Source organism: Aulonocara sp. 'chitande type north' Nkhata Bay, linkage group LG18 (genome assembly GCF_057382095.1).
Source record: "Aulonocara sp. 'chitande type north' Nkhata Bay isolate Kocher_YH1m ecotype deep benthic linkage group LG18, A_spYH_male_GT1.1, whole genome shotgun sequence".
NCBI classification, from domain to species: Eukaryota; Metazoa; Chordata; class Actinopteri; order Cichliformes; family Cichlidae; genus Aulonocara; species Aulonocara sp. 'chitande type north' Nkhata Bay.
Genome location: NC_141361.1, coordinates 27,077,280 through 27,095,169, shown reverse-complemented (window position 1 = coordinate 27,095,169; position 17,890 = coordinate 27,077,280). Strand labels below are relative to the sequence as shown.

The window sequence follows — 17,890 nt, the reverse complement described above, 5'->3', positions numbered from 1 at the left end:
GGGTATTTCGCGCCAATTTGAAACAACGGAACACAGTCAGTCTGAGCGGCACGAGACACGAGCTGGGACGCGCGCGCCGCCGGGGGTCTTTTTTCTTTTTAAACTGTTCTTTCCCGTCAAAGGTGTGTAGTGGCATCTCTGCTATTTAAACTTAAACGATACAAACTGGTACCAAAGGCCGAGGTACAGTTTGACCTGAGCTGAGAGTCCAGGCAGGGAGCTGAGCTGACCGATTGTTTCTCTCCGTCAGGTGTGGTAAACATGGAGGAGGCCAACAAGCTGATTGGTACCGGCAAGAAGCACTTGGTGATGGGGAAGGTAGTGGAGGCTGTGAGCACCCTGCAGGAGGCCAGCGGCATGCTGTGAGTTACCCTCAAGTCACGCTGGAGTTTCAGTGAGGTTGAACGTGAAATGGTCCCATAAAGTGGCCCTCGTGGTTACTTTTAAAACGCTCACTTGGGCTTCTTAAAACTAAACCGTGTGTTTCACTGTTTACATGATTGAAGAGTTTATAGGTGACAGTGCCTCGTGCAGGCTGATTCTGAGCAGGTGTGCAGATTGGTGCAAATGCAAAACGGCAGCTTTTTTTTTTTTTTTTTTTTCTCCCCTCTGGTGTTTGAAAATGAACGTGTTTATGCAAATCACAAACTGCCTGCAGCTGTTCTTTGCATGTGAGCAGAAAGCGGTGACATTAGTTTAGCTTAGTGTTTTTCTTAATTTATATATTTCATTTCCATTAGGTTCTGTTTTATTGTTTAAGCTTAAACCTAGTTGGAATAATTACTCGCTAATCCTTTTTATACGCCTAGTTTTTTAACTCCAGGAATCTTTCTAATTTGTTCTGAAGCAGCACGTGAGCAGTAATGGATGCCTGCTTTTCACTCTAAAATAAATGGTAAATTCTTGTTATAGGGCTAAAGAGTTTGGAGACACAGCGGACGAATGTGGCGAGGCTTTCTTCTGGTATGGCAAAGCTCTCCTGGATTTGGCACGGTAGGTTAATCAGGTTTAAACATGAGAAAGTCCAGCTCTTTAAGGTGAGGATGGAGGGGCCGCTCTGACTGCCAGACTTGTTGTAGGATGGAGAACTCGGTCTTGGGTAATGCTCTAGAGGGAGTGCCGGAGGAGGAAGAAGAGAAACCCAAAGACTCCAATGTTGAGAGCACAGACAATGTAGACGGTAAGGGAATAATGTGATATTTGGCTCGTTACAGTTAATCTAAATGTGCACACATCATTCCCAACTGTTCTGCTGTCAACAGAAAAGACCAGAGACGAGCTGAGGGTGCAGGTGTACGACGCCATGGCGGAGAAGAAAACTGAAGACGGGGAGAAGGTTGAAGGGAAGCAGAGTGAGGATCCACAGGAGAAGACTGAAGGAGCCGAGGCTGGTGACAAAAAGGAAAACACAGAAAAGGTAGAGGGGGAGGCTGAAAAGGACAATAAGAATGATGAAAGCAAATCTGAAAGTAAAGATAAGAAGGAAAAGAGTGGGGAGGAAGTGGATGCAAAGGACGACTCTGAACCTGCTGCTAAGGAGAAGGAGGGGGACTCTGCCGCTGCTAAGAAGGAGAAGACTGCTGCTAAAGAAGAGGAGCCAGCTGAGAAGATGGACTCTGCTGCTGAAGAGGAAGAAGCAGCTGCTGAGGAGGAAGCAGGTGACCTTTGCTCCTCCTGTCCTGATCCTGGCTTGGTAATGGCAGTGTTAGCTGCTGAAGCATGCAGAGCAGTGTATCTAAACTCATGACACTTGCTTGTAGATGGCGAGGAAGATGAGGAGGAAGGTGGCGACGATGTAGAAATGGAAGGTGATGCAGAGGAGCAGGGTGAAGGAGATGCCACTGGGGAGAAGGTACTGAACAAACAGCTCGCATGTTAAAAAAGGACTCAGCTGACTGTGTGAATTTTGAATTTCATGTTTTCTGTCTGTTCCTCTTTTAGGACAGTGACGATGAGGAGGTGGGTAACCTGCAGCTGGCCTGGGAGATGTTAGAAGTGGCCAAAGTCATCTACAAAAGGTAAAGGAAACACTTCAGAGCCATGGTTTTTATCTTATCATTTTGCACCTGCATTTCAAGCTTGTAACCTTTTCCTCTTTGTTCTTATAAAAGGAAAGAGACGAAGGAGGCTCAGCTAATGGCAGCCCAGGCTCATTTGAAACTGGGTGAAGTTTCTGCAGAATCAGGTCTGAACAAATGTGCAGCTTTGCACATAATCATTGTTTTCTCTTTGATGCAATGAGCTTGAGGCTGTGTTGATGGCTCAGTGTTTGCAGCGGTGCTCAGTTTCTGTCAGGACTAAAAGTCTGTGAGCAGCTTGAGATTTCTTTAGTTCGGATTTGTGTACCTAACACTTGGTTGCAACACAGCTAAAAAGTTGCCATTGTGCTGTTTGCCCACTTGGGGGCAGCCTAAATTAGTTGAACCATAAAATGTCTAAGCTTCAACTTTTTGAAATGCTAGTTTTCTGAGTGGATGCTCACATCCACACCCGGTAGTTACAGAACAGGTTTTTTTCGGTCGCATCACCACTTAAAGATCTTTAGCTGATGAAGTCTGTACTGTTCTCAGTTCATTGCCGTGTCCATGCCTGCTGACCCTGAACAGTGGATGAAACTCTGAGAATGCAGAGTTTGTTTTGTTTTTTGTTTTTTTTTTAATACATGTCAGGTGTTGATTTGCTGCTTCTCTTTTTCAGGGAACTATCCACAAGCACTGGAGGATTTCCAGGAGTGCCTGAAGCTGCAGGTGAAGCACCTGGACTCAGACAGCCGCCTGCTGGCAGAGACTCGCTACCAGCTCGGTGTGACCTATAGCCTGAACACGCAGTACAGCGAGGCCATCGAGTCTCTGAAGAGCTCCATCTCTATCATAAAGAACAGGCTTGGTAAGCATCAGCTCCTGGAGTGAAATTAGCTTCCAGAGAATCATCAATGCAATAATTAATACAATTCCAGACAAGCTGCAGGAGATGCTTGACAAAGCCGAAGGTCCAGAGGCTCTGCCAGAGGAGAGGAAGGAGCTGGAGGAGCTCAAAGCTCTGCTGCCAGAGATCCAGGAGAAGGTGGAGGACGCCACTGAAAGCCTGAAGACAGCGAGCGCGGCTGTGAAGGATGCACTGGTGAGTTTGGCATGGAGTTTGATTTAGCTGGAGGACGGTCATCAGAGCACACTGGTTAAAGTGGTGCTATCCACCAAGCATGATGCCTGAATTGTTTTGGTTTTAGTTGTTAAATGGGATTCATAAAATACATGCTCCATGCTGGTGCTTCAGTGACATGTGAAGTTCAGTGTTTCTATTTGTGTTCTGTTGCTACACGTCTTCACAAGTAAACCACTTGGTGAAAAATATTTGGCAACTCGATCCATCATTAGTCACACCTCCCTCTGTAAGGTCCGGTGAACAGCAGGCTTTCGTGAGATGATCACAGCATAGCCGCCATCATTTTGGCATTTGGCTTCTCTTTGAGCTGCATGTGCAATCTGTTTCAGGATGGAGGCTCCACTTCCTCTGCCTGTGATGGTTCCACTGTAAAGAACAGAGACTCTTTTTCCACTTCAGAGGTCAGTTAAAAGTTTTCATGGCACACTTTGTGAAACAAACTTAAGCCCAACAGGATTGTAAAAGAAGTGTGATATTTAACTTCCAAACAGATTAAAAGCACATCCACTTCCAATGGCAACACCTCCACAGCTGCAGTCTCTGACATCTCCCACCTGGTCAGAAAGAAGGTGAGGTTTTTTTAACTTGCATTGATGTGGTGTAGCTATAATGGTGAGCCTCATTTTACTGCTGTGTATTGCAGAGGAAACCAGAGGAGAGTCCGGTGAAGGAGGATGTGAAGAAGGTGAAGCAGGACAGTCAGCCAGGCGAAACGCTTCTCACTAATGGAGATGCAGGTGAACACGCCAATGATATGGAAGTCGAAAGGTGAGGTGTCATTTCTGTCTGCTGTGCCGTTTACTACTTACAACCTCGAACTTGTCTGAAATCCCGTCATCCTCTGTTTCAGTAAGTGAAGCTGCACTTTGTCTCCGTTCAAGAAGAGATTCACCAGCATAACAAGCTCTTAACTGTCTCTTACACGTTTGCTGTTGTAAATACACGTTTGTTTGACATTATACTGTAAAATTCAATAAAGATGGTTGTATAAACCTGTGTTAAACCTTCATTACTGGAGCCATGAAAATGTTTTGTTTTCTGGCAGTTGATGAACTGTCCATAAATGTTTGTACTCACCACATAAGTGGCTCCTTTAGTCATACTGGTTCTACAGCATTCTTCAGTCTGACTTACTGTATTTAACCATGTGGTCTGAAGAGAGGATTCAGTGTGCCATGTGAGAGCAAAAGTGCAGTTTAATCAAGAGAATGCAAGAACCTGGGCCTTAGAGCTGATAGCTGAATACACGAACAGGAAAATTTAGCTGTGCAGTAACTGAAAGCCTGCGCTTAGATAAACAAAGGCTCTGTACCAACCTGATTAATATCACTGGTGTTTTTAATTACTAAAAACTTCTGATGCTATTTATGCTTTACAGCTTCCAATACTTCTCCTGGCTTAGTTCTACGTAGGGTGGCTCAAAATTTCTGCAGTCATAAATTTTTGACAAGACTCCTGACGTCCCTGGCTGAAATGCAGCCCCAAACCATGACACACCCTCCACTGTTTTACAGACGGCTGTAGACACCCACTGCCTTACCTCCCTCCTGGTCTCCTATACAAACTGATAATTTGAATGAAAATGTTCAAAATTAAATTCATCACTCCATAAAATTGTTGCCACTGACTTTTAATCCAGTTCTTATATATTTGTAAAATTTGGCATACCTCATCCTTTTGTTTCCCTCCCTTAAAAATGGCTTCTTGACAGCAACACCTGATCTTGATGAGCATTGTCATGTTTTTGTTGCATTATCTTATGTCTTAAGGACATGACTGTAGATCATGTTCAATGAGAGTTAAAAGCTCATTGAGAATAGTGTATGAAGATGTTCTGACTTGATGCAGCTGATTAGATGGTTTGTAATGATTTGCATAAACCACACGACTGGTCACACTTGGTTGTTTCATTGAACAGCAATGTATAGCAGTCTTTTCTAGCTCTTCCCCCTGTGAGGTAAACAATAACGGGAAGACAGACATATAGGAGAAGACATCTTCATTTGCCAGAGAAGAAGAGGTACACATGCAGCTAATTATAGTAATAGCAATAATCACTATGGCTAATTAAAATGCCTGGGCCCTTTATCGTGCACGCTGGCTCACTGGGACACTGAAATGTGAATGAAAATATGAAGCCATTCTCAGTGTTATATAACCGTGGTGCTTTCCCTGCTAACAAAACAAAGCACTGAAGAAAATAAAAGCTCAAACTGAAGTGTCAAAGACATGTAGACATGTCAAAGCTATACATTAGTTCTGAAGGCCAACAAAATCTCAGCATATTATCAGCAACGTTTTGGAAATCATGATGATTAAAGCTGCAGAAGAGAGAAATCTAGAAAAATAAACATCCCTCCTCCTGCAGCTTCCCCCGCTCTCTATTCTAATCCCATCTATGTGGGCTGAAAAAACACAATACTTTAAATTTAAATACTGCATTATCCCACCACTTCTTACTTCCTGTGAGAACAACTTTTTTTTCCACGACTCACCGGATCTCAGCCACAAGTCTGTGAATCTCCCGACATGAACTTAAGCCCAGCCCACAGGACGTGCAGGAATCTCGCTCCCTCTCACACTGAATTTACATCTGCTGCAAGGTTATTAATGTTTTTGTTTCAGATGTAGCCACAGACCTGCTGCTCACAATGTGGGTCACAAAAACAAGTCTGCTTACACATTTCATCCCAAAATTAAAGCACAGCCTCTCAAAGCATTACATATGTGGGAAACTGGAACTTTTCTATAACAAAAATGTTTCAGTGTTGCATTTACTGATCTACAGCTGTTTTTCTGCTACTCTGTCCTTCAAGAAACAACAATCGTCCTACAGGAAATACTGGCATCATTTGGACTCCATCTACAAATAGTCACATGATGTGTGGACTTAAAAACACCACAGTAGCCAGATTCATATTGAAACATATCAGCTTGTCAGGAACCAATTTTTATTAATATCATTAATAATGTGTCATCAGCATCATCAATGAAATGAGTTAGTCTGTTTAAAGCAGAATCAAGTGTGCATTCATTGCCCTTCTTTTCTTGATGAACACTTCAGTTCCACAAAGCGAGGAAGAAAAAGGAAGGGGAGGAGACGGAGGGTTTGTGGGTGTGTGTGTGGAAAATCGGTCAAAAGAGGGCAGGGACTGCAGTGAAGGAGGAAACGCAGGGAAAACGACGTCTGGCAGAGCAGGAATCTCCCCCTTCACTGGGATATGATTGGTTTTTCCCTTGTGCAAGAACAACAAAAACAAAATCAAAAAAGAAAGATCTTCAGAATGGTGCTCTAAAAAACAAAGATGACAGAGGAAAAGGGGAATTGCTTGCTGGGATGTGGTGTTGGCTGTTGATGTGTTGTTGGTATTTTTTCTTCTTCTTCTTTTTGTTCCATAAAGCCACGTTAGGATTTGATGCAGTCGTCGTCATCAGAGGTCTGGCTGCTGCTACTGGTTTCGGACTCGGAGCCCTCCTCGACGTGTGCCTCCGCCACACTCCTCCAGGGGGTGAAGTGGAGGGTCACACCCCGTGTCCTCGGGAGAACCCCATTCCTTTGAATGCCGTTCCTCTTCAGCTGGTCAAAACACAATCACGTCGTTTAATGTGTGAGACAGACTGAGTTGAGCTAGACGTAAGCAGAGTCAGCGTTTCCTCTGAGAGCTCACCTGTTCAGTTTTAGTCTGGAACTCTCTCAGCTCGTCCTCTGTCAGAGGCAGGAAGTTGTCATCATTTTCTGGGTACTCCTGCCAGCCCATGGCCTTCAGCAACCTAGATAAGCATAGTAATTTTCTGCTTAGCTGTCTGTGTGTTTTGGCCTGTGTGTATATATAAGGCTGTTAGCAGTGTCCTACCTGTGCTCTGCCTCCAGGGAGCTGGACAGGTGTTCGGTGTCTGAGTCACTCAGAGAGTAAGACAGACCATTCTCATGACAGCCTTCCTCGCTGTAGGCTTTGGGCTCTGGGGTGCTGCTTTCACCCTGCAATAATTATTTTCAAGTTTAGCCCCAGCTGTCCTTTATGTGCTGACAAAAAGCTCTTATCCAGCACCATAACATTACATTTCACACATGACTTCTATGTGCAGAGAATGCAGAGGCCATGATCGTGTTCCACATTCAGCAGCACATTCTCTTAAAGTGTATCTATTATGCTAGTCTCTAGCTCTACATTTTGATTGAGGTTTTAAATGATCTACAGTTAGGACCTGTGCAGGTCCCCTTCCCTAATAATCCCTTCATGTGATTGGCTGCCTATTGCCTGGCTTCTATAAACAACCCACGAGCTGTGAGGCACACTTCCTCGTATAAGGAACCATGACCATATACGGAATTTCATGCAGCTTGACACAAGCACAGAAGAGACGTAAAAAGAAGAAGCAGTGTGATGAATTTTGCTCTGGCCCTGTGTTTAGCTTAATGGGTCCCTTTTAATACTTTGGGGGGGAAAAAAACTAAATATCCAAACTGCTGCCTACCTCTCCTGATGTTCCTGGGCTGCTGCTTGTTGTCAGCTCTCCAGTGCCTTCATCCTTCAGAGCTCTCAGGAACTCGCTCTTACGGTCTGGACCGCGACGCATCAACTTCAGCCGTGACGGAGCAATATCTATGGGAGGAGTCGTGCTTGAAGGGTGCTGCAGGTGTGAGCCGCAAATAGTCATGAAGTGACAGAAAAGGAGAAATAAAAGTTACTATTATTCTTTTTGTTACCTGAGACATCAGTGCAAGAGATCTAAACTATCTGTTCAACTGATTTCAAAGCATGGCAACAATGACACATCTGTAGTAATGGCAAAGCAAGACCTTCACAAAACTGCTTGCTTTTTATTGGGGTTGCTTCATCCTTCTTCTCACCTCTTTTGTAGTATTGTGCTGTGGTGCACTGACTGGGGTGCTGGGTTTGGCTGCAGAGACGGGGCTGGTGAAGACTGAATCTCGGCCTGGCATGTGAAGACCAGACTTTGTGATCTCTCTACCACTGGATTTCCACTGGGTGCTCTGGAAAAGAGGACATGAGAGTGTTTAAAAACTCTTTTACTGCAGGCTACCATGCACGCTGGCCAGTGCACCGGTGTTATCTCTATTATGCACATTTGCTTGATAAGCAATTCTTCTCTCGGAAATTGAATCAAGCAAGCCGTTAATTAACTCAAAACATCTCGACAGTCATACTTTGGTAGGGGCCACAGCCGGCTTTGGGACCAGGTTCTTGTAGACGCTGGAGCCTGTGATGGGAGCTTTGCTGCCGTTGGTTGGCAGGGCACCAGCAGTGGCAAACCCTGCAGAGAAGGCTGTGCTGGGATCCTCCTTGGAAATTTTTTTGATAACCAGCATTTTGGACACCATCTGTTTGCCACTCGGTGGATTTTCTGGAACATAATCAAGACAATCAAATTAAATCTTAGAGATGATGGTGCAAGGGAAAAAATCTTTTGTCTTTTTGAGCACAGAAATTGAGTCAGGGCGAAAAGCTTACCCCATACTCCAGCGTGGGGAGCGACTGCTCGTGTCTGAGCCCCAGGCTTTCCAGTTGTTTCAGGGTTGAGCGAAGGCTAAAAATAAAAATAAACAGGTGCCTACATTAAATATGTAATCTTTCAAATTTTGTAATTACAACTTATGTTTAAAGGCAATAATCTGAGTACAGACTATGAGGCATAACACTCATAAATCCTCTTCTGCTTCTATTACAAGGCAAATATTGAAAAGGAGAAAATGGTTCCAGTAGTTATCCCACTGTAATGTAACAGGAAAAACGGAGGTCAACTACTCACAAAGTCCTCCTCCACAAACTTCAGCTTGTCGTCCTTGCTGTCCTTGCGTTCCTCGTTGGGGAATTTGTCCGGGTACGAGGTGCCCTTGCGGGGATGGAAGTTACCATTGCGCTGCCGGTGCCCCCCCTGCCTGTCCCTGTCGCCTCCTCCCCGTTTGGGGTGGCGTCCCTGGTGGTGGTGGCTGTCCTGGGAACCCCGCGGAGCTCCATGCCAGCTGGGGGTTTCCTTCCAACATGAGGCCCCTGCCAGCCCACCGTGCCCTCCTTTAGCCACCCCCGAGTCCACTGAGTCATGTCTCAGAAGCAGAGAGGGCTGCTGCCATCCATCACCTCCAGAGAGAGACACATACAGTGGAAATAATGACTGTCTGACAAGCAATACCAATGAAATGTGACTTTGACAGCAAGGGTTTCCTCACAACCTTCACAAATAACATCTGAATGCCTTGAATCTTTAACACTATTTCTCTGTGACAGTAATAACCTCTGATGACTCACACTGTGTGCATGTATTTGGTATAAGCAGAGAATGGAGGGACGGCAAAGAAGAAACGCAGAAACTTTTTCCTGGGTGAAGAAATGATTCACCCAGGAAAACAACATCACAGAAAACTGAGATGAAACAGCTGAATAGGAATGTGAGACTCCACACCATCACTGAGATTCACAGAGAAGGTGAACCATCATTATAAAACTGGCATCACACCACATTTATTCTTAGTTCACACAAACGACTGGATGACAGCAGTAAGAGGGGACTGTACAAAAACAGATTTGCAGGGTGGAGGACACCAAATAACAGCCATATTCTACAGAGAAAGCAGAGAGGTGTGTGCGTGCGTGCGAAGGACGATACGGCACCAGCACCACCCATTTACAGCACTGTTATGACACCACTGCCTTCAACACTATAATCCAAGCACATCATATCATTATCCAAGATGGAGACCCAAACTGGATGCTCTTACATCAGAAGTTTATTTCCTGCTTAGATCTTCAGCTACACAAAATGCAAGACTCCAACTCTAGATCTTAAAAACTGGAACAAAAGAATCTAATTCATCTTTCTTTGAGTCTCCATAAAACCCTAACTGTCGATCACTGAGAACATAAAACAAGTAGTCAACGTCACTATCTTTATAATCGCACCTTAGCAGTTTTGAATACAACCCCCCCCCCCCCCAAAAAAAAAACAATGTAGGTGGCAGCTGACTTAAATCTAAGGATGATTTTAAAGCCTTGACAGACACCTCCACTCCTCCTACATGGGTGTGTCAGCTTAAGAAGTCTGATTAGACTTCTTCTGCAGGCTGTGCTGACAGGTACAAAGTGCACTTGACTGATATCTCCCCCATTTCCTTATTGGTTGTCTTATACTGTCCTACTCACTCTTCATTCACAGCTAGCCGATTTTTTTTTTCTTAAGGGAATGTCCAACATGGCTTCATTCAGCTTTCACCTGACTAGATGTCTAAATCAGAGGGATTCAACCAAGACCCAATTCACCTAAAACTGTCAGACAACAGAAGTCATTACTGCTCATTAGATCATTGTTTTCATTTAATGACTGACCAGTTAAAAAACCCCAATGATAAACAGCCTAGCCAAGTTTTCCACATTCATAGAATTCCTTCAGTCTACTATTGTTATGTTGTAAATTAATATTTACAGATCACAACAGAAAGGCACAAAACTTTCAAATCTAGAATATTTGTAACTAAAAATTAAATCATACATAATTGTCCAGATCTAAAAATAATTTAAATTTCCACCCATTTAAAAAAAAGAAGAAAAAAAGCATTTTTTGTAGAATTTGAGTCATGGCTTTACTGCAAACACTTGGCCACTGGGCAAGACTATACCTTTTAATGAGCCAGTACTGGCCCCCAGGCTTCATGTTTGACACTCCTGAGATTAACATGTACTGTAACTTATTAACAAAAAACTACAACAGTAACACAGTGTGTAAAGACCCAGAGGTTGTGTTTTAGCTACAGCTACACAAGATTGTCAGTGAGCTGTTTATACAGTGTGGCAATGCATTTAATTGGAACAGTGTGATATCTGAAAAAGGTATGACTATGTCATGCATTTTTCTCTCTTCAAAGCCATTCCTGAAAGAAAATACATCATATCTGTACAGTACAATATCCTGTTGTTATACTGTTCATTTTTTAAGCGTTTGTATTGTATAACAAACTGCAGAGGACCAGATCAGCCTGGAATCTGATGTGTGCAGAAATGGGAGAAGCATACGTCCCAGTACATTTGCATAAAGTCAGAGGGAAAGCAGAGGAGGAACACAGCAGAGAGTACTCAGGTTAAAATGTGCTGCATGATATGAAAGGCTTTAAACCACCTCTCTGCAACCTTTTTATTCTTACTGAGAAGTTTAAATACAAAAATGAATAGTAGGCTCCATTCACACTTCCCCTCATGCAGTAAAGCCCCCAGATAATAACAACAGGTTGAACTGTTACCTGTCGGAGGACGCAGGGAGCCATTGTTGAAAAAACCATCAGAAGAGTTGTGGCGGCGGCGGCTCACGGCAGTTCTGGCATCTTTGTGGGGTGGGAGATCACCTTGTTTCTCAAGGTTGGCAGCAGGGGACTGGAGGAGGAGAGAAAGAGAACAGTGTTAATCAAAGCTAATACGTAACAATGCCCAGAGAAAGTGGACAATAACGTAACAGGCCACTGCATAACTGTAACTGAAATTAGAGAATTTTTCACTACATTTTCCTACTTTATTTTTGTCCTGGCGAAGAGACTTAGATTAGCTTAATTCCCATCTGTACTTTTTTTTTTCTCTCCTTCTCCCTCTAACTATGAGTCAATCTATTCTTGAGGAGCGAAAGTGGAGAAAAAAAAAAGGAAGACAAAAATGAAACTACATAGAATCGTATAAAACTTTGTCATAAGAAATGTGCAAATGAGAAAACCTAAAAAAATCCAAGCAAACACTGCACACCCAGCTCTTGGTGGTAAATCCTGAAGGTTTAATAATACTGACTAAAAGCGCTCCTCTTGATATGAATCATATCCTAGTCATCGGCTGAGGTTCAAAGATCAAATCAGATTGTGTTCTTCAAGCTTCATGGAGGACTTCTCAACTCAGACACACACAAAAAGAAGCTAAGAAAATGTAGCTTCAGCCTGTCTGGCGTATGCTGGCTAATCCCTTGACATAAATGACACCGAGGCGAAGTTGTGTGCAAGGTGGATAATAACTGTCTAGTATCTCGATTTCACAGAGACCAATGAGCTTGGCAACTGATTACACTAAGCTCCAATAAACCGCTCAAACATGTAAACTACATGCTGAAGATGCTGCTTGGTTTTTAGACTTGGGAATTAACCAGCTTATAAATGTTATTCAGTCAGCATTGTTTTCTTGTTGGCCACCACCTACTGCCGAATGGATAACATCACTTGGTTCAACAGTCAGTATTCATATCTCAGACCACCTCTTTAATTCAATGGTTTTGCATGTCCATGACGCTGATACTGTTATCACCGTTACTGCCCTGATACAGGAAAATATTAATTGCGTAGAAGAGGCTCTTACTTGTGCTGTGAAGACACCGAGAGACCACATCACATATTACTTAATGTGAGATATGACACGGGCTACTTCTATTTACACATCTAACATAACTGTTAGACAGCTGACTAGGCTTCAATGTTGACCCGAAAAGGGATTTAAAGTGGCCTTATATGCCAGTCAGCAAAATTCAGGGGTAAAAATTTAATCAGCCTACAAAAAAAATTAAAAAAAATGACAGGCTGAAGAATAGAGTGGTAACAAAACACATTTGGTCATCACAAATTTCACTCAAGCAGCATGTGTTGCTATTCTGAAGACCTAGAACCAGTCCCTCCAGGAATCTGACTCCTCACCAGGACATTAAACATCAAACATGGCAAAAGTTTAAAATAAAATGAGATCAGTGAATGTAGGAGCAACACCTGTGAATCAAGAACATAGGTTTCGGAGTTTTCTATTAACTCTTTACTGACTGACTCTGGATTGATGTCAATGACAGCAGTCACCCCTCGTGGTCATAATGGTTTTATCATTTCCACATCCACAGGTATGCAACAGTCCTACTGGCTTTGAGTGAACTTATTTTTATCATCAGACAGTGAGTGTGAGGCTCGGCACAGACATCCACTGCTACACTACGCTACAATGCACCAACTGCACGTGCACCTTTCGGGCAGACTTCGAGAGGACTTTGAATAAAACTGCCTGAATCTTCAACAGAGCAGAGTCCCCGTTTAATACAGTCATCTTAGGGCCACAGCTCTGGCTATGATCACTGAAGCCCCAAAAACCTATTGTTCTGAACTCAGGTGTGCAAGAGGCAGCCAATCAGGAAAAAAAAAAAAGAGTTGGATTAAAGACAGATTAAAGTTGGATTAAAGACAACATGCTGAAGAAAATTTCTATACATATATAGAGGGAAATGTTAGGATAATAGGTCCTCTTTAAAACCTAATGTGGTACCTTTAGTGGTTACTTGAAGTTGAAAAGGTTTTGATGACCCTCTACTGAACCATGTTCTGACTACACTTTCTGTCCCTAAGCACATTTCATTGCTGAGTGCACACACATGCACTCTCATACTCAGGTGCACAAACACTGTTAAAGGTGTTTGAGCATCAGTGAGAGATACACTTGGAATCTCCGTCTCTCTCTTTCTTTTCTGTTGTGAGCGCATAAAGTACAAACACACACCGATACGTACACCTACCTTGGCAGGCTGGGGTGTGGAGAAGTTAAGCCAGGCAGGGACAAAGTCATGCTGCGCCATTTAGGTCCAGTGTTTCCGGTCAGTGGATCGAGGCATCAAACCTCATGGCCAGGATCTACCAAAAGATTTTTTTTTAAATTCAGTGTGCAACTGAAAGCACAGAAACACGACTCTCTGATGTAGAATTAAATCCCATTTCTCTTTGATTGCATGTCATCCCTTTCATGTGTTTTGTCTAGCATCAGTTATCTAAAGTTAACTGCTTAAAGTTTTTCCACAAGAGAAGCCAAGGAGTCTTATTCTCAGCTGAAAACATGGATGTAAACATCTTGTGCAGAATAATATAGATATTATATTAAATATATAAGTGCTTGGCATGTTTTAATTCAAATAAATAATTAATTCAAATAAAACAAACACACTACACTAGTTAACATCACGCTCATGCATGTTTGTCCTCATCGGCTGGGTGAAACTTTGACATTACCCCAGAGTCTGTGGCTCTGAAGTCCTCTGCCTCCTCTCTCGGTCCGGCTGGGCTCGGTTCCTCCTCAGGCCTGTTGGCACTGATCAGAGTGTGTGCACTGACAGATGGGAGGCAGCACACCAACAACCTCCTCTCCACCTCCGCCAGGACAGCGCAGCCCCTTTCCCCAGAGGCAGATCCCTTCGTCCAGGGTGAAGCACTTGGAGATATGTCAAAAAACTGCAGGAACGATCTGGAATGGCAATCCAGAGAACTGGCCAAACAGGAAGCAGTTTTTGAAGTCCAAAGATAGGAGTCTATGCAGAACAGATTTTCTGTCTTGAACCAGAAACCAGTCAGTTCTAATGCCGGTCTTGTGCAATGAATTCAACTGATTCAAGTCCAAGCAACTTTTTTTCTTCTTTTTTCTCCAGATAGATTGAATTCCTCAATTTATTTGAACCATTTGCTCATAATCTCATGGTAAGACTTGAAACCTGATTAGACTTGATGCTGATTGGCAAAACAAATTGACTGACTAGTGATTTGTCCCAAATGGGAGGAAGAGCCAGGTTATTATTAATATAAAGAAACAGTCTGTGAAAGTCGTCTGCACTGAAGCATGGACAACGGTTTTTGAAGCAGTTCCACTTTGACACCAGGTGCGTGGAGAGAGACAGGTGTTGTCCTGCCACACTGTGTGCCAGTATGTTTTTTGTGTTGACTCACCTTTTACCGAATCATTTTAAGACCTACTCAAACACATTCAGAAAAGAAAAATTAATTGAGAGACAGTCTTTTATTGGCAATGGAGGTCACTGCAAACCACTGCTCACCTCATTAAAATGGTGAAAAGACTGTCTTTGTTTGGAGAAAATAACTCAAAGGTTCAAAGTCACATGACAATGAAGCCAGTGAAGCCCTACGTTACATTGCCGACATAATAAGTTCTCGTTAGTGAAACGGTGAAGATGTTGAATGGTACATCATAATGCTGTTTCTAGCATTATATATTTTACTCCCATCAAATTATTTCAGGTTTTGACTGTAGCAGGAACAGTGTGGACCTCTGGTTTCATAGATATGCAAAATCAAAATTCAAAAGTTGAGATGGCTTTAGCAACAGCCAAACATGTCCAAAAAGAAATCCTCAAGTGATCAACTACTCTTTTTCCTCAGGAGAAAAAAGTGAAAGTTGAAAAGCCGCAACATCCAAAAAAATTGTCAAGTAGGTCTTTCCTTTCCTTTTTGAAAGTGCTTTTCCCCCCTCACACAGGAAGTTTCAGTGGAGATTTCAGATTTTCTTGCTTTATGGTTCACGGGTATTTGCACAGGACCTGCAATAAATTTTAAAAGAAAGAAAAAAAGAGGTTTGCCTTAAAGCTCTGGGGGTCAAAAACACACAAAATACTTAAGAGTTACTTGCCAAATTAACTACACCTTTCACAAAGTGGACCTAGCATGCTTTTCATTGCTACAATAACAGATGTTCATATTAAACTTGGCAAACATTTCAAATAACGAGATCAGGCTGATCTTGCTTTCATAGACGGGTTTTAAACCCATAACAAGGCCATCTCAGGCACACAGCCACACAGTTCTTCTGGCTGTCAGGACAAAAGCCTCATCCATCTGCTGTTCAAACCCTTTGTTTGCAAGGTGAAGAAAATCAGAGATACGCCGGTTTAAAGGAAGGTGATATTAAAAGGGAGAGCAGTTTCACACAAAGGATGACCCGAGGGTTTCACCGAGGCTCAGTGTAAGTCATACAAGTTTTATTTTGATTGTGAATCATGCAAAGCATCTTTGGAAGAGTCCAGGAATAAAAAGTATGGATGTGGAAACAAACATAATAGGTCCAAATTACCTAACAATACAGATTGATATAAGAACCCAGCAGTACATATAACTTTATGAACTTTTGTTCAGCTTGTGTTCAAACTGGTTTTTTTAAACAGTGCACTGTAGAAGTTAATTATTTCAGATGCTAAAATTTTAACTGTAAAACTGGGGTGATCAAATCATTAGAAAACACAGAGCAATAGGTCAATAATGCTGCAAAGTACTACGCCCAAAATAACTATAAGATTGTTTTTCTTCTAAGGCTCCTGAATTAATAAACTTCCCAGACAGAGTAGCTAAACGTAAACGATATTGTATGTCTAGAGCTGCATTACTGCAAATAGCTTCAGTTTGTGTCAGCCATTATCACACTATGAAAAACATTCCACCCTCACTGATAAACTCCCAAATAACTTCCAATTCAAGAGAAATCAGCTCCAGAAAAAAGGACGCTTCTGACACTCAAAGACGTCTTGAGAGATGCAAGAGAGGAGAAAAAAAAAAATCAATCAGGACTCTGTGATCTCAGATCCCTTTCAGGCTGAAAGCTGGCTCTTTTAAAAACAGTGTCGGCTTTTTTTAAGTGAAATATTTATACCAGTATAAAAATAACATGCACGCTATCTTCCTGTGCGCAGACTGCTGCGAATATTAATGGGCCCAATAGTGTCTGTAAATACGGCACGAAACTGAGGTGACAATCCCAAACACCATGTTCGTACATGCACGAAGGCATGGCTCAAAACCCAAACAACAAAAACCCCACAATATATATGCACCCTTGTTTCACTGATTCGGGCTTGATAGCGTGCACCCACTGAACTATTACGTAACAGTTCAACATCAATGAATTTACCACAGGCACGAGGTACAATGTGCAGCGCACACACTTCCTTCACTCTGAAACAACACTCCAATGAATGGCGGCGGCAAAAACACTTCTACCTTTGGAAAACACCCTGCATAACGCCTAAATGCGCTCAACTCACATGTACACAAACACACAAACAGCAGACCCACCTTAACACAGCATACACACACTTCAACTAAATGACTAGCTGAATGTTATGAAGTTAAAAGTTCATCGAAATAATTAAAGACGCTAAGCGGCCAACAAGTACCACACACAACAGCGCTGTCAGATCTGTCCTAACTCCACTGCTAGCTGACTCTGCCGAGATAACTCAGGTTAACGTTAGCATAGGAATTGTTAGCTAATAGCTAGCGCTATCTAGCCTGTTGGGAAGCCCGAGAAAATTGGTTGGTATTTGAAAGGAATTAGCAAGGCTAGAGGGTTTAGTCCAGTAAACACGGATTTAATACGCCTGCGGTAACTAGAACTGACTATTTAAGCAGTTGTCACGGACATACAATAGAGGTAAACAGACCTTGCTTCGTTGGAACAACACAGTTTCAAAATGGCTACCTTAGCAGCGGCAGCACACATTCATTAGCTTGCTAAGTGCTAGCGAGCTAACTTACAGTCTTTCCTACGATACCTTCCAATAAACAGGATAGTCGTAGATATATGTTGATTCAAATATACACTCACTCTGCAGAGACCAGTGACACTGCACTTTTTTGCAAATATAAACTGCTTTAATCGCAGGACTATCGATGTTTGTTTGGGTTTTCGGTGATCTTACCACTGGCGCTGGCACAGGGGGATTCGAACAGCCTCAACTGTGCTCCATTCACGATCTGTCGTGATTATGCAACTCACTGGGAGTCTAACGAGTTTTTCATCTCAGCAGGCTAAACAGTGCGGCTTCGATGTAATTGTTATAAACTCCGATAAATAAAATATACAAATGTCTAAAGATGCAACATTATGTTTCTTTGTTATTTTTCTAAATATTCAAAGAAAACGGCGATAATAGTAAACAATGTGGG

The 17,890-nt window shown here is 42.6% G+C and overlaps 2 protein-coding genes across 5 annotated transcripts; one reads left to right on the top strand and one right to left on the bottom strand.

Moving 5' to 3' along the window:
• Positions 1-4,171, top strand: LOC147308798 (nuclear autoantigenic sperm protein-like). Its single transcript, XM_086272929.1, has 14 exons — positions 1-122; positions 251-362; positions 913-993; positions 1,080-1,180; positions 1,263-1,658; positions 1,761-1,852; positions 1,942-2,018; positions 2,112-2,185; positions 2,698-2,886; positions 2,957-3,120; positions 3,492-3,563; positions 3,654-3,731; positions 3,806-3,930; positions 4,013-4,171. The coding sequence occupies exons 2-14, from the start codon at positions 262-264 to the stop codon at positions 4,017-4,019; spliced, it is 1,557 nt and encodes a 518-aa protein (XP_086129055.1). The 5' UTR covers positions 1-122; positions 251-261; the 3' UTR covers positions 4,020-4,171.
• Positions 4,172-6,075: 1,904 nt separating this feature from the next.
• gpbp1l1 (GC-rich promoter binding protein 1-like 1) lies at positions 6,076-17,743 on the bottom strand. Of its 4 annotated transcripts, none has more exons than XM_086272264.1 (12): positions 17,644-17,743; positions 14,177-15,492; positions 13,690-13,804; positions 11,414-11,543; positions 8,935-9,263; positions 8,637-8,712; positions 8,333-8,529; positions 8,015-8,158; positions 7,639-7,794; positions 7,017-7,141; positions 6,831-6,933; positions 6,076-6,739 (listed from the first exon to the last, which is right to left on the bottom strand). In XM_086272264.1, the coding sequence occupies exons 3-12, from the start codon at positions 13,747-13,749 to the stop codon at positions 6,569-6,571; spliced, it is 1,491 nt and encodes a 496-aa protein (XP_086128390.1). In that variant the 5' UTR covers positions 13,750-13,804; positions 14,177-15,492; positions 17,644-17,743; the 3' UTR covers positions 6,076-6,568. The 4 variants fall into 4 exon arrangements, with proteins under 4 accessions (XP_086128390.1, XP_086128389.1, XP_086128391.1 ...); XM_086272263.1 differs by having other exon boundaries at positions 17,550-17,676; XM_086272265.1 differs by lacking the exon at positions 17,644-17,743 and adding an exon at positions 17,480-17,617.
• Between the last annotated feature and the right edge of the window lie 147 nt (positions 17,744-17,890).

Coding starts and splice junctions, on each gene's coding strand:
- LOC147308798 (XM_086272929.1), top strand. CDS start 262: ATGGAGGAGGCCAACAAGCTGATTGGTACCGGCAAGAAGCACTTGGTG. Junction 1,853..1,941: donor GAGATGCCACTGGGGAGAAG/GTACTGAACAAA, acceptor TTCCTCTTTTAG/GACAGTGACGATGAGGAGGT. Junction 2,019..2,111: donor GCCAAAGTCATCTACAAAAG/GTAAAGGAAACA, acceptor TTCTTATAAAAG/GAAAGAGACGAAGGAGGCTC.
- gpbp1l1 (XM_086272264.1), bottom strand. CDS start 13,749: ATGGCGCAGCATGACTTTGTCCCTGCCTGGCTTAACTTCTCCACACCC. Junction 8,713..8,934: donor AGTTTGTGGAGGAGGACTTT/GTGAGTAGTTGA, acceptor TTTTATTTTTAG/CCTTCGCTCAACCCTGAAAC. Junction 7,142..7,638: donor GCCCAGGAACATCAGGAGAG/GTAGGCAGCAGT, acceptor TAATTATTGCAG/GGTGAAAGCAGCACCCCAGA.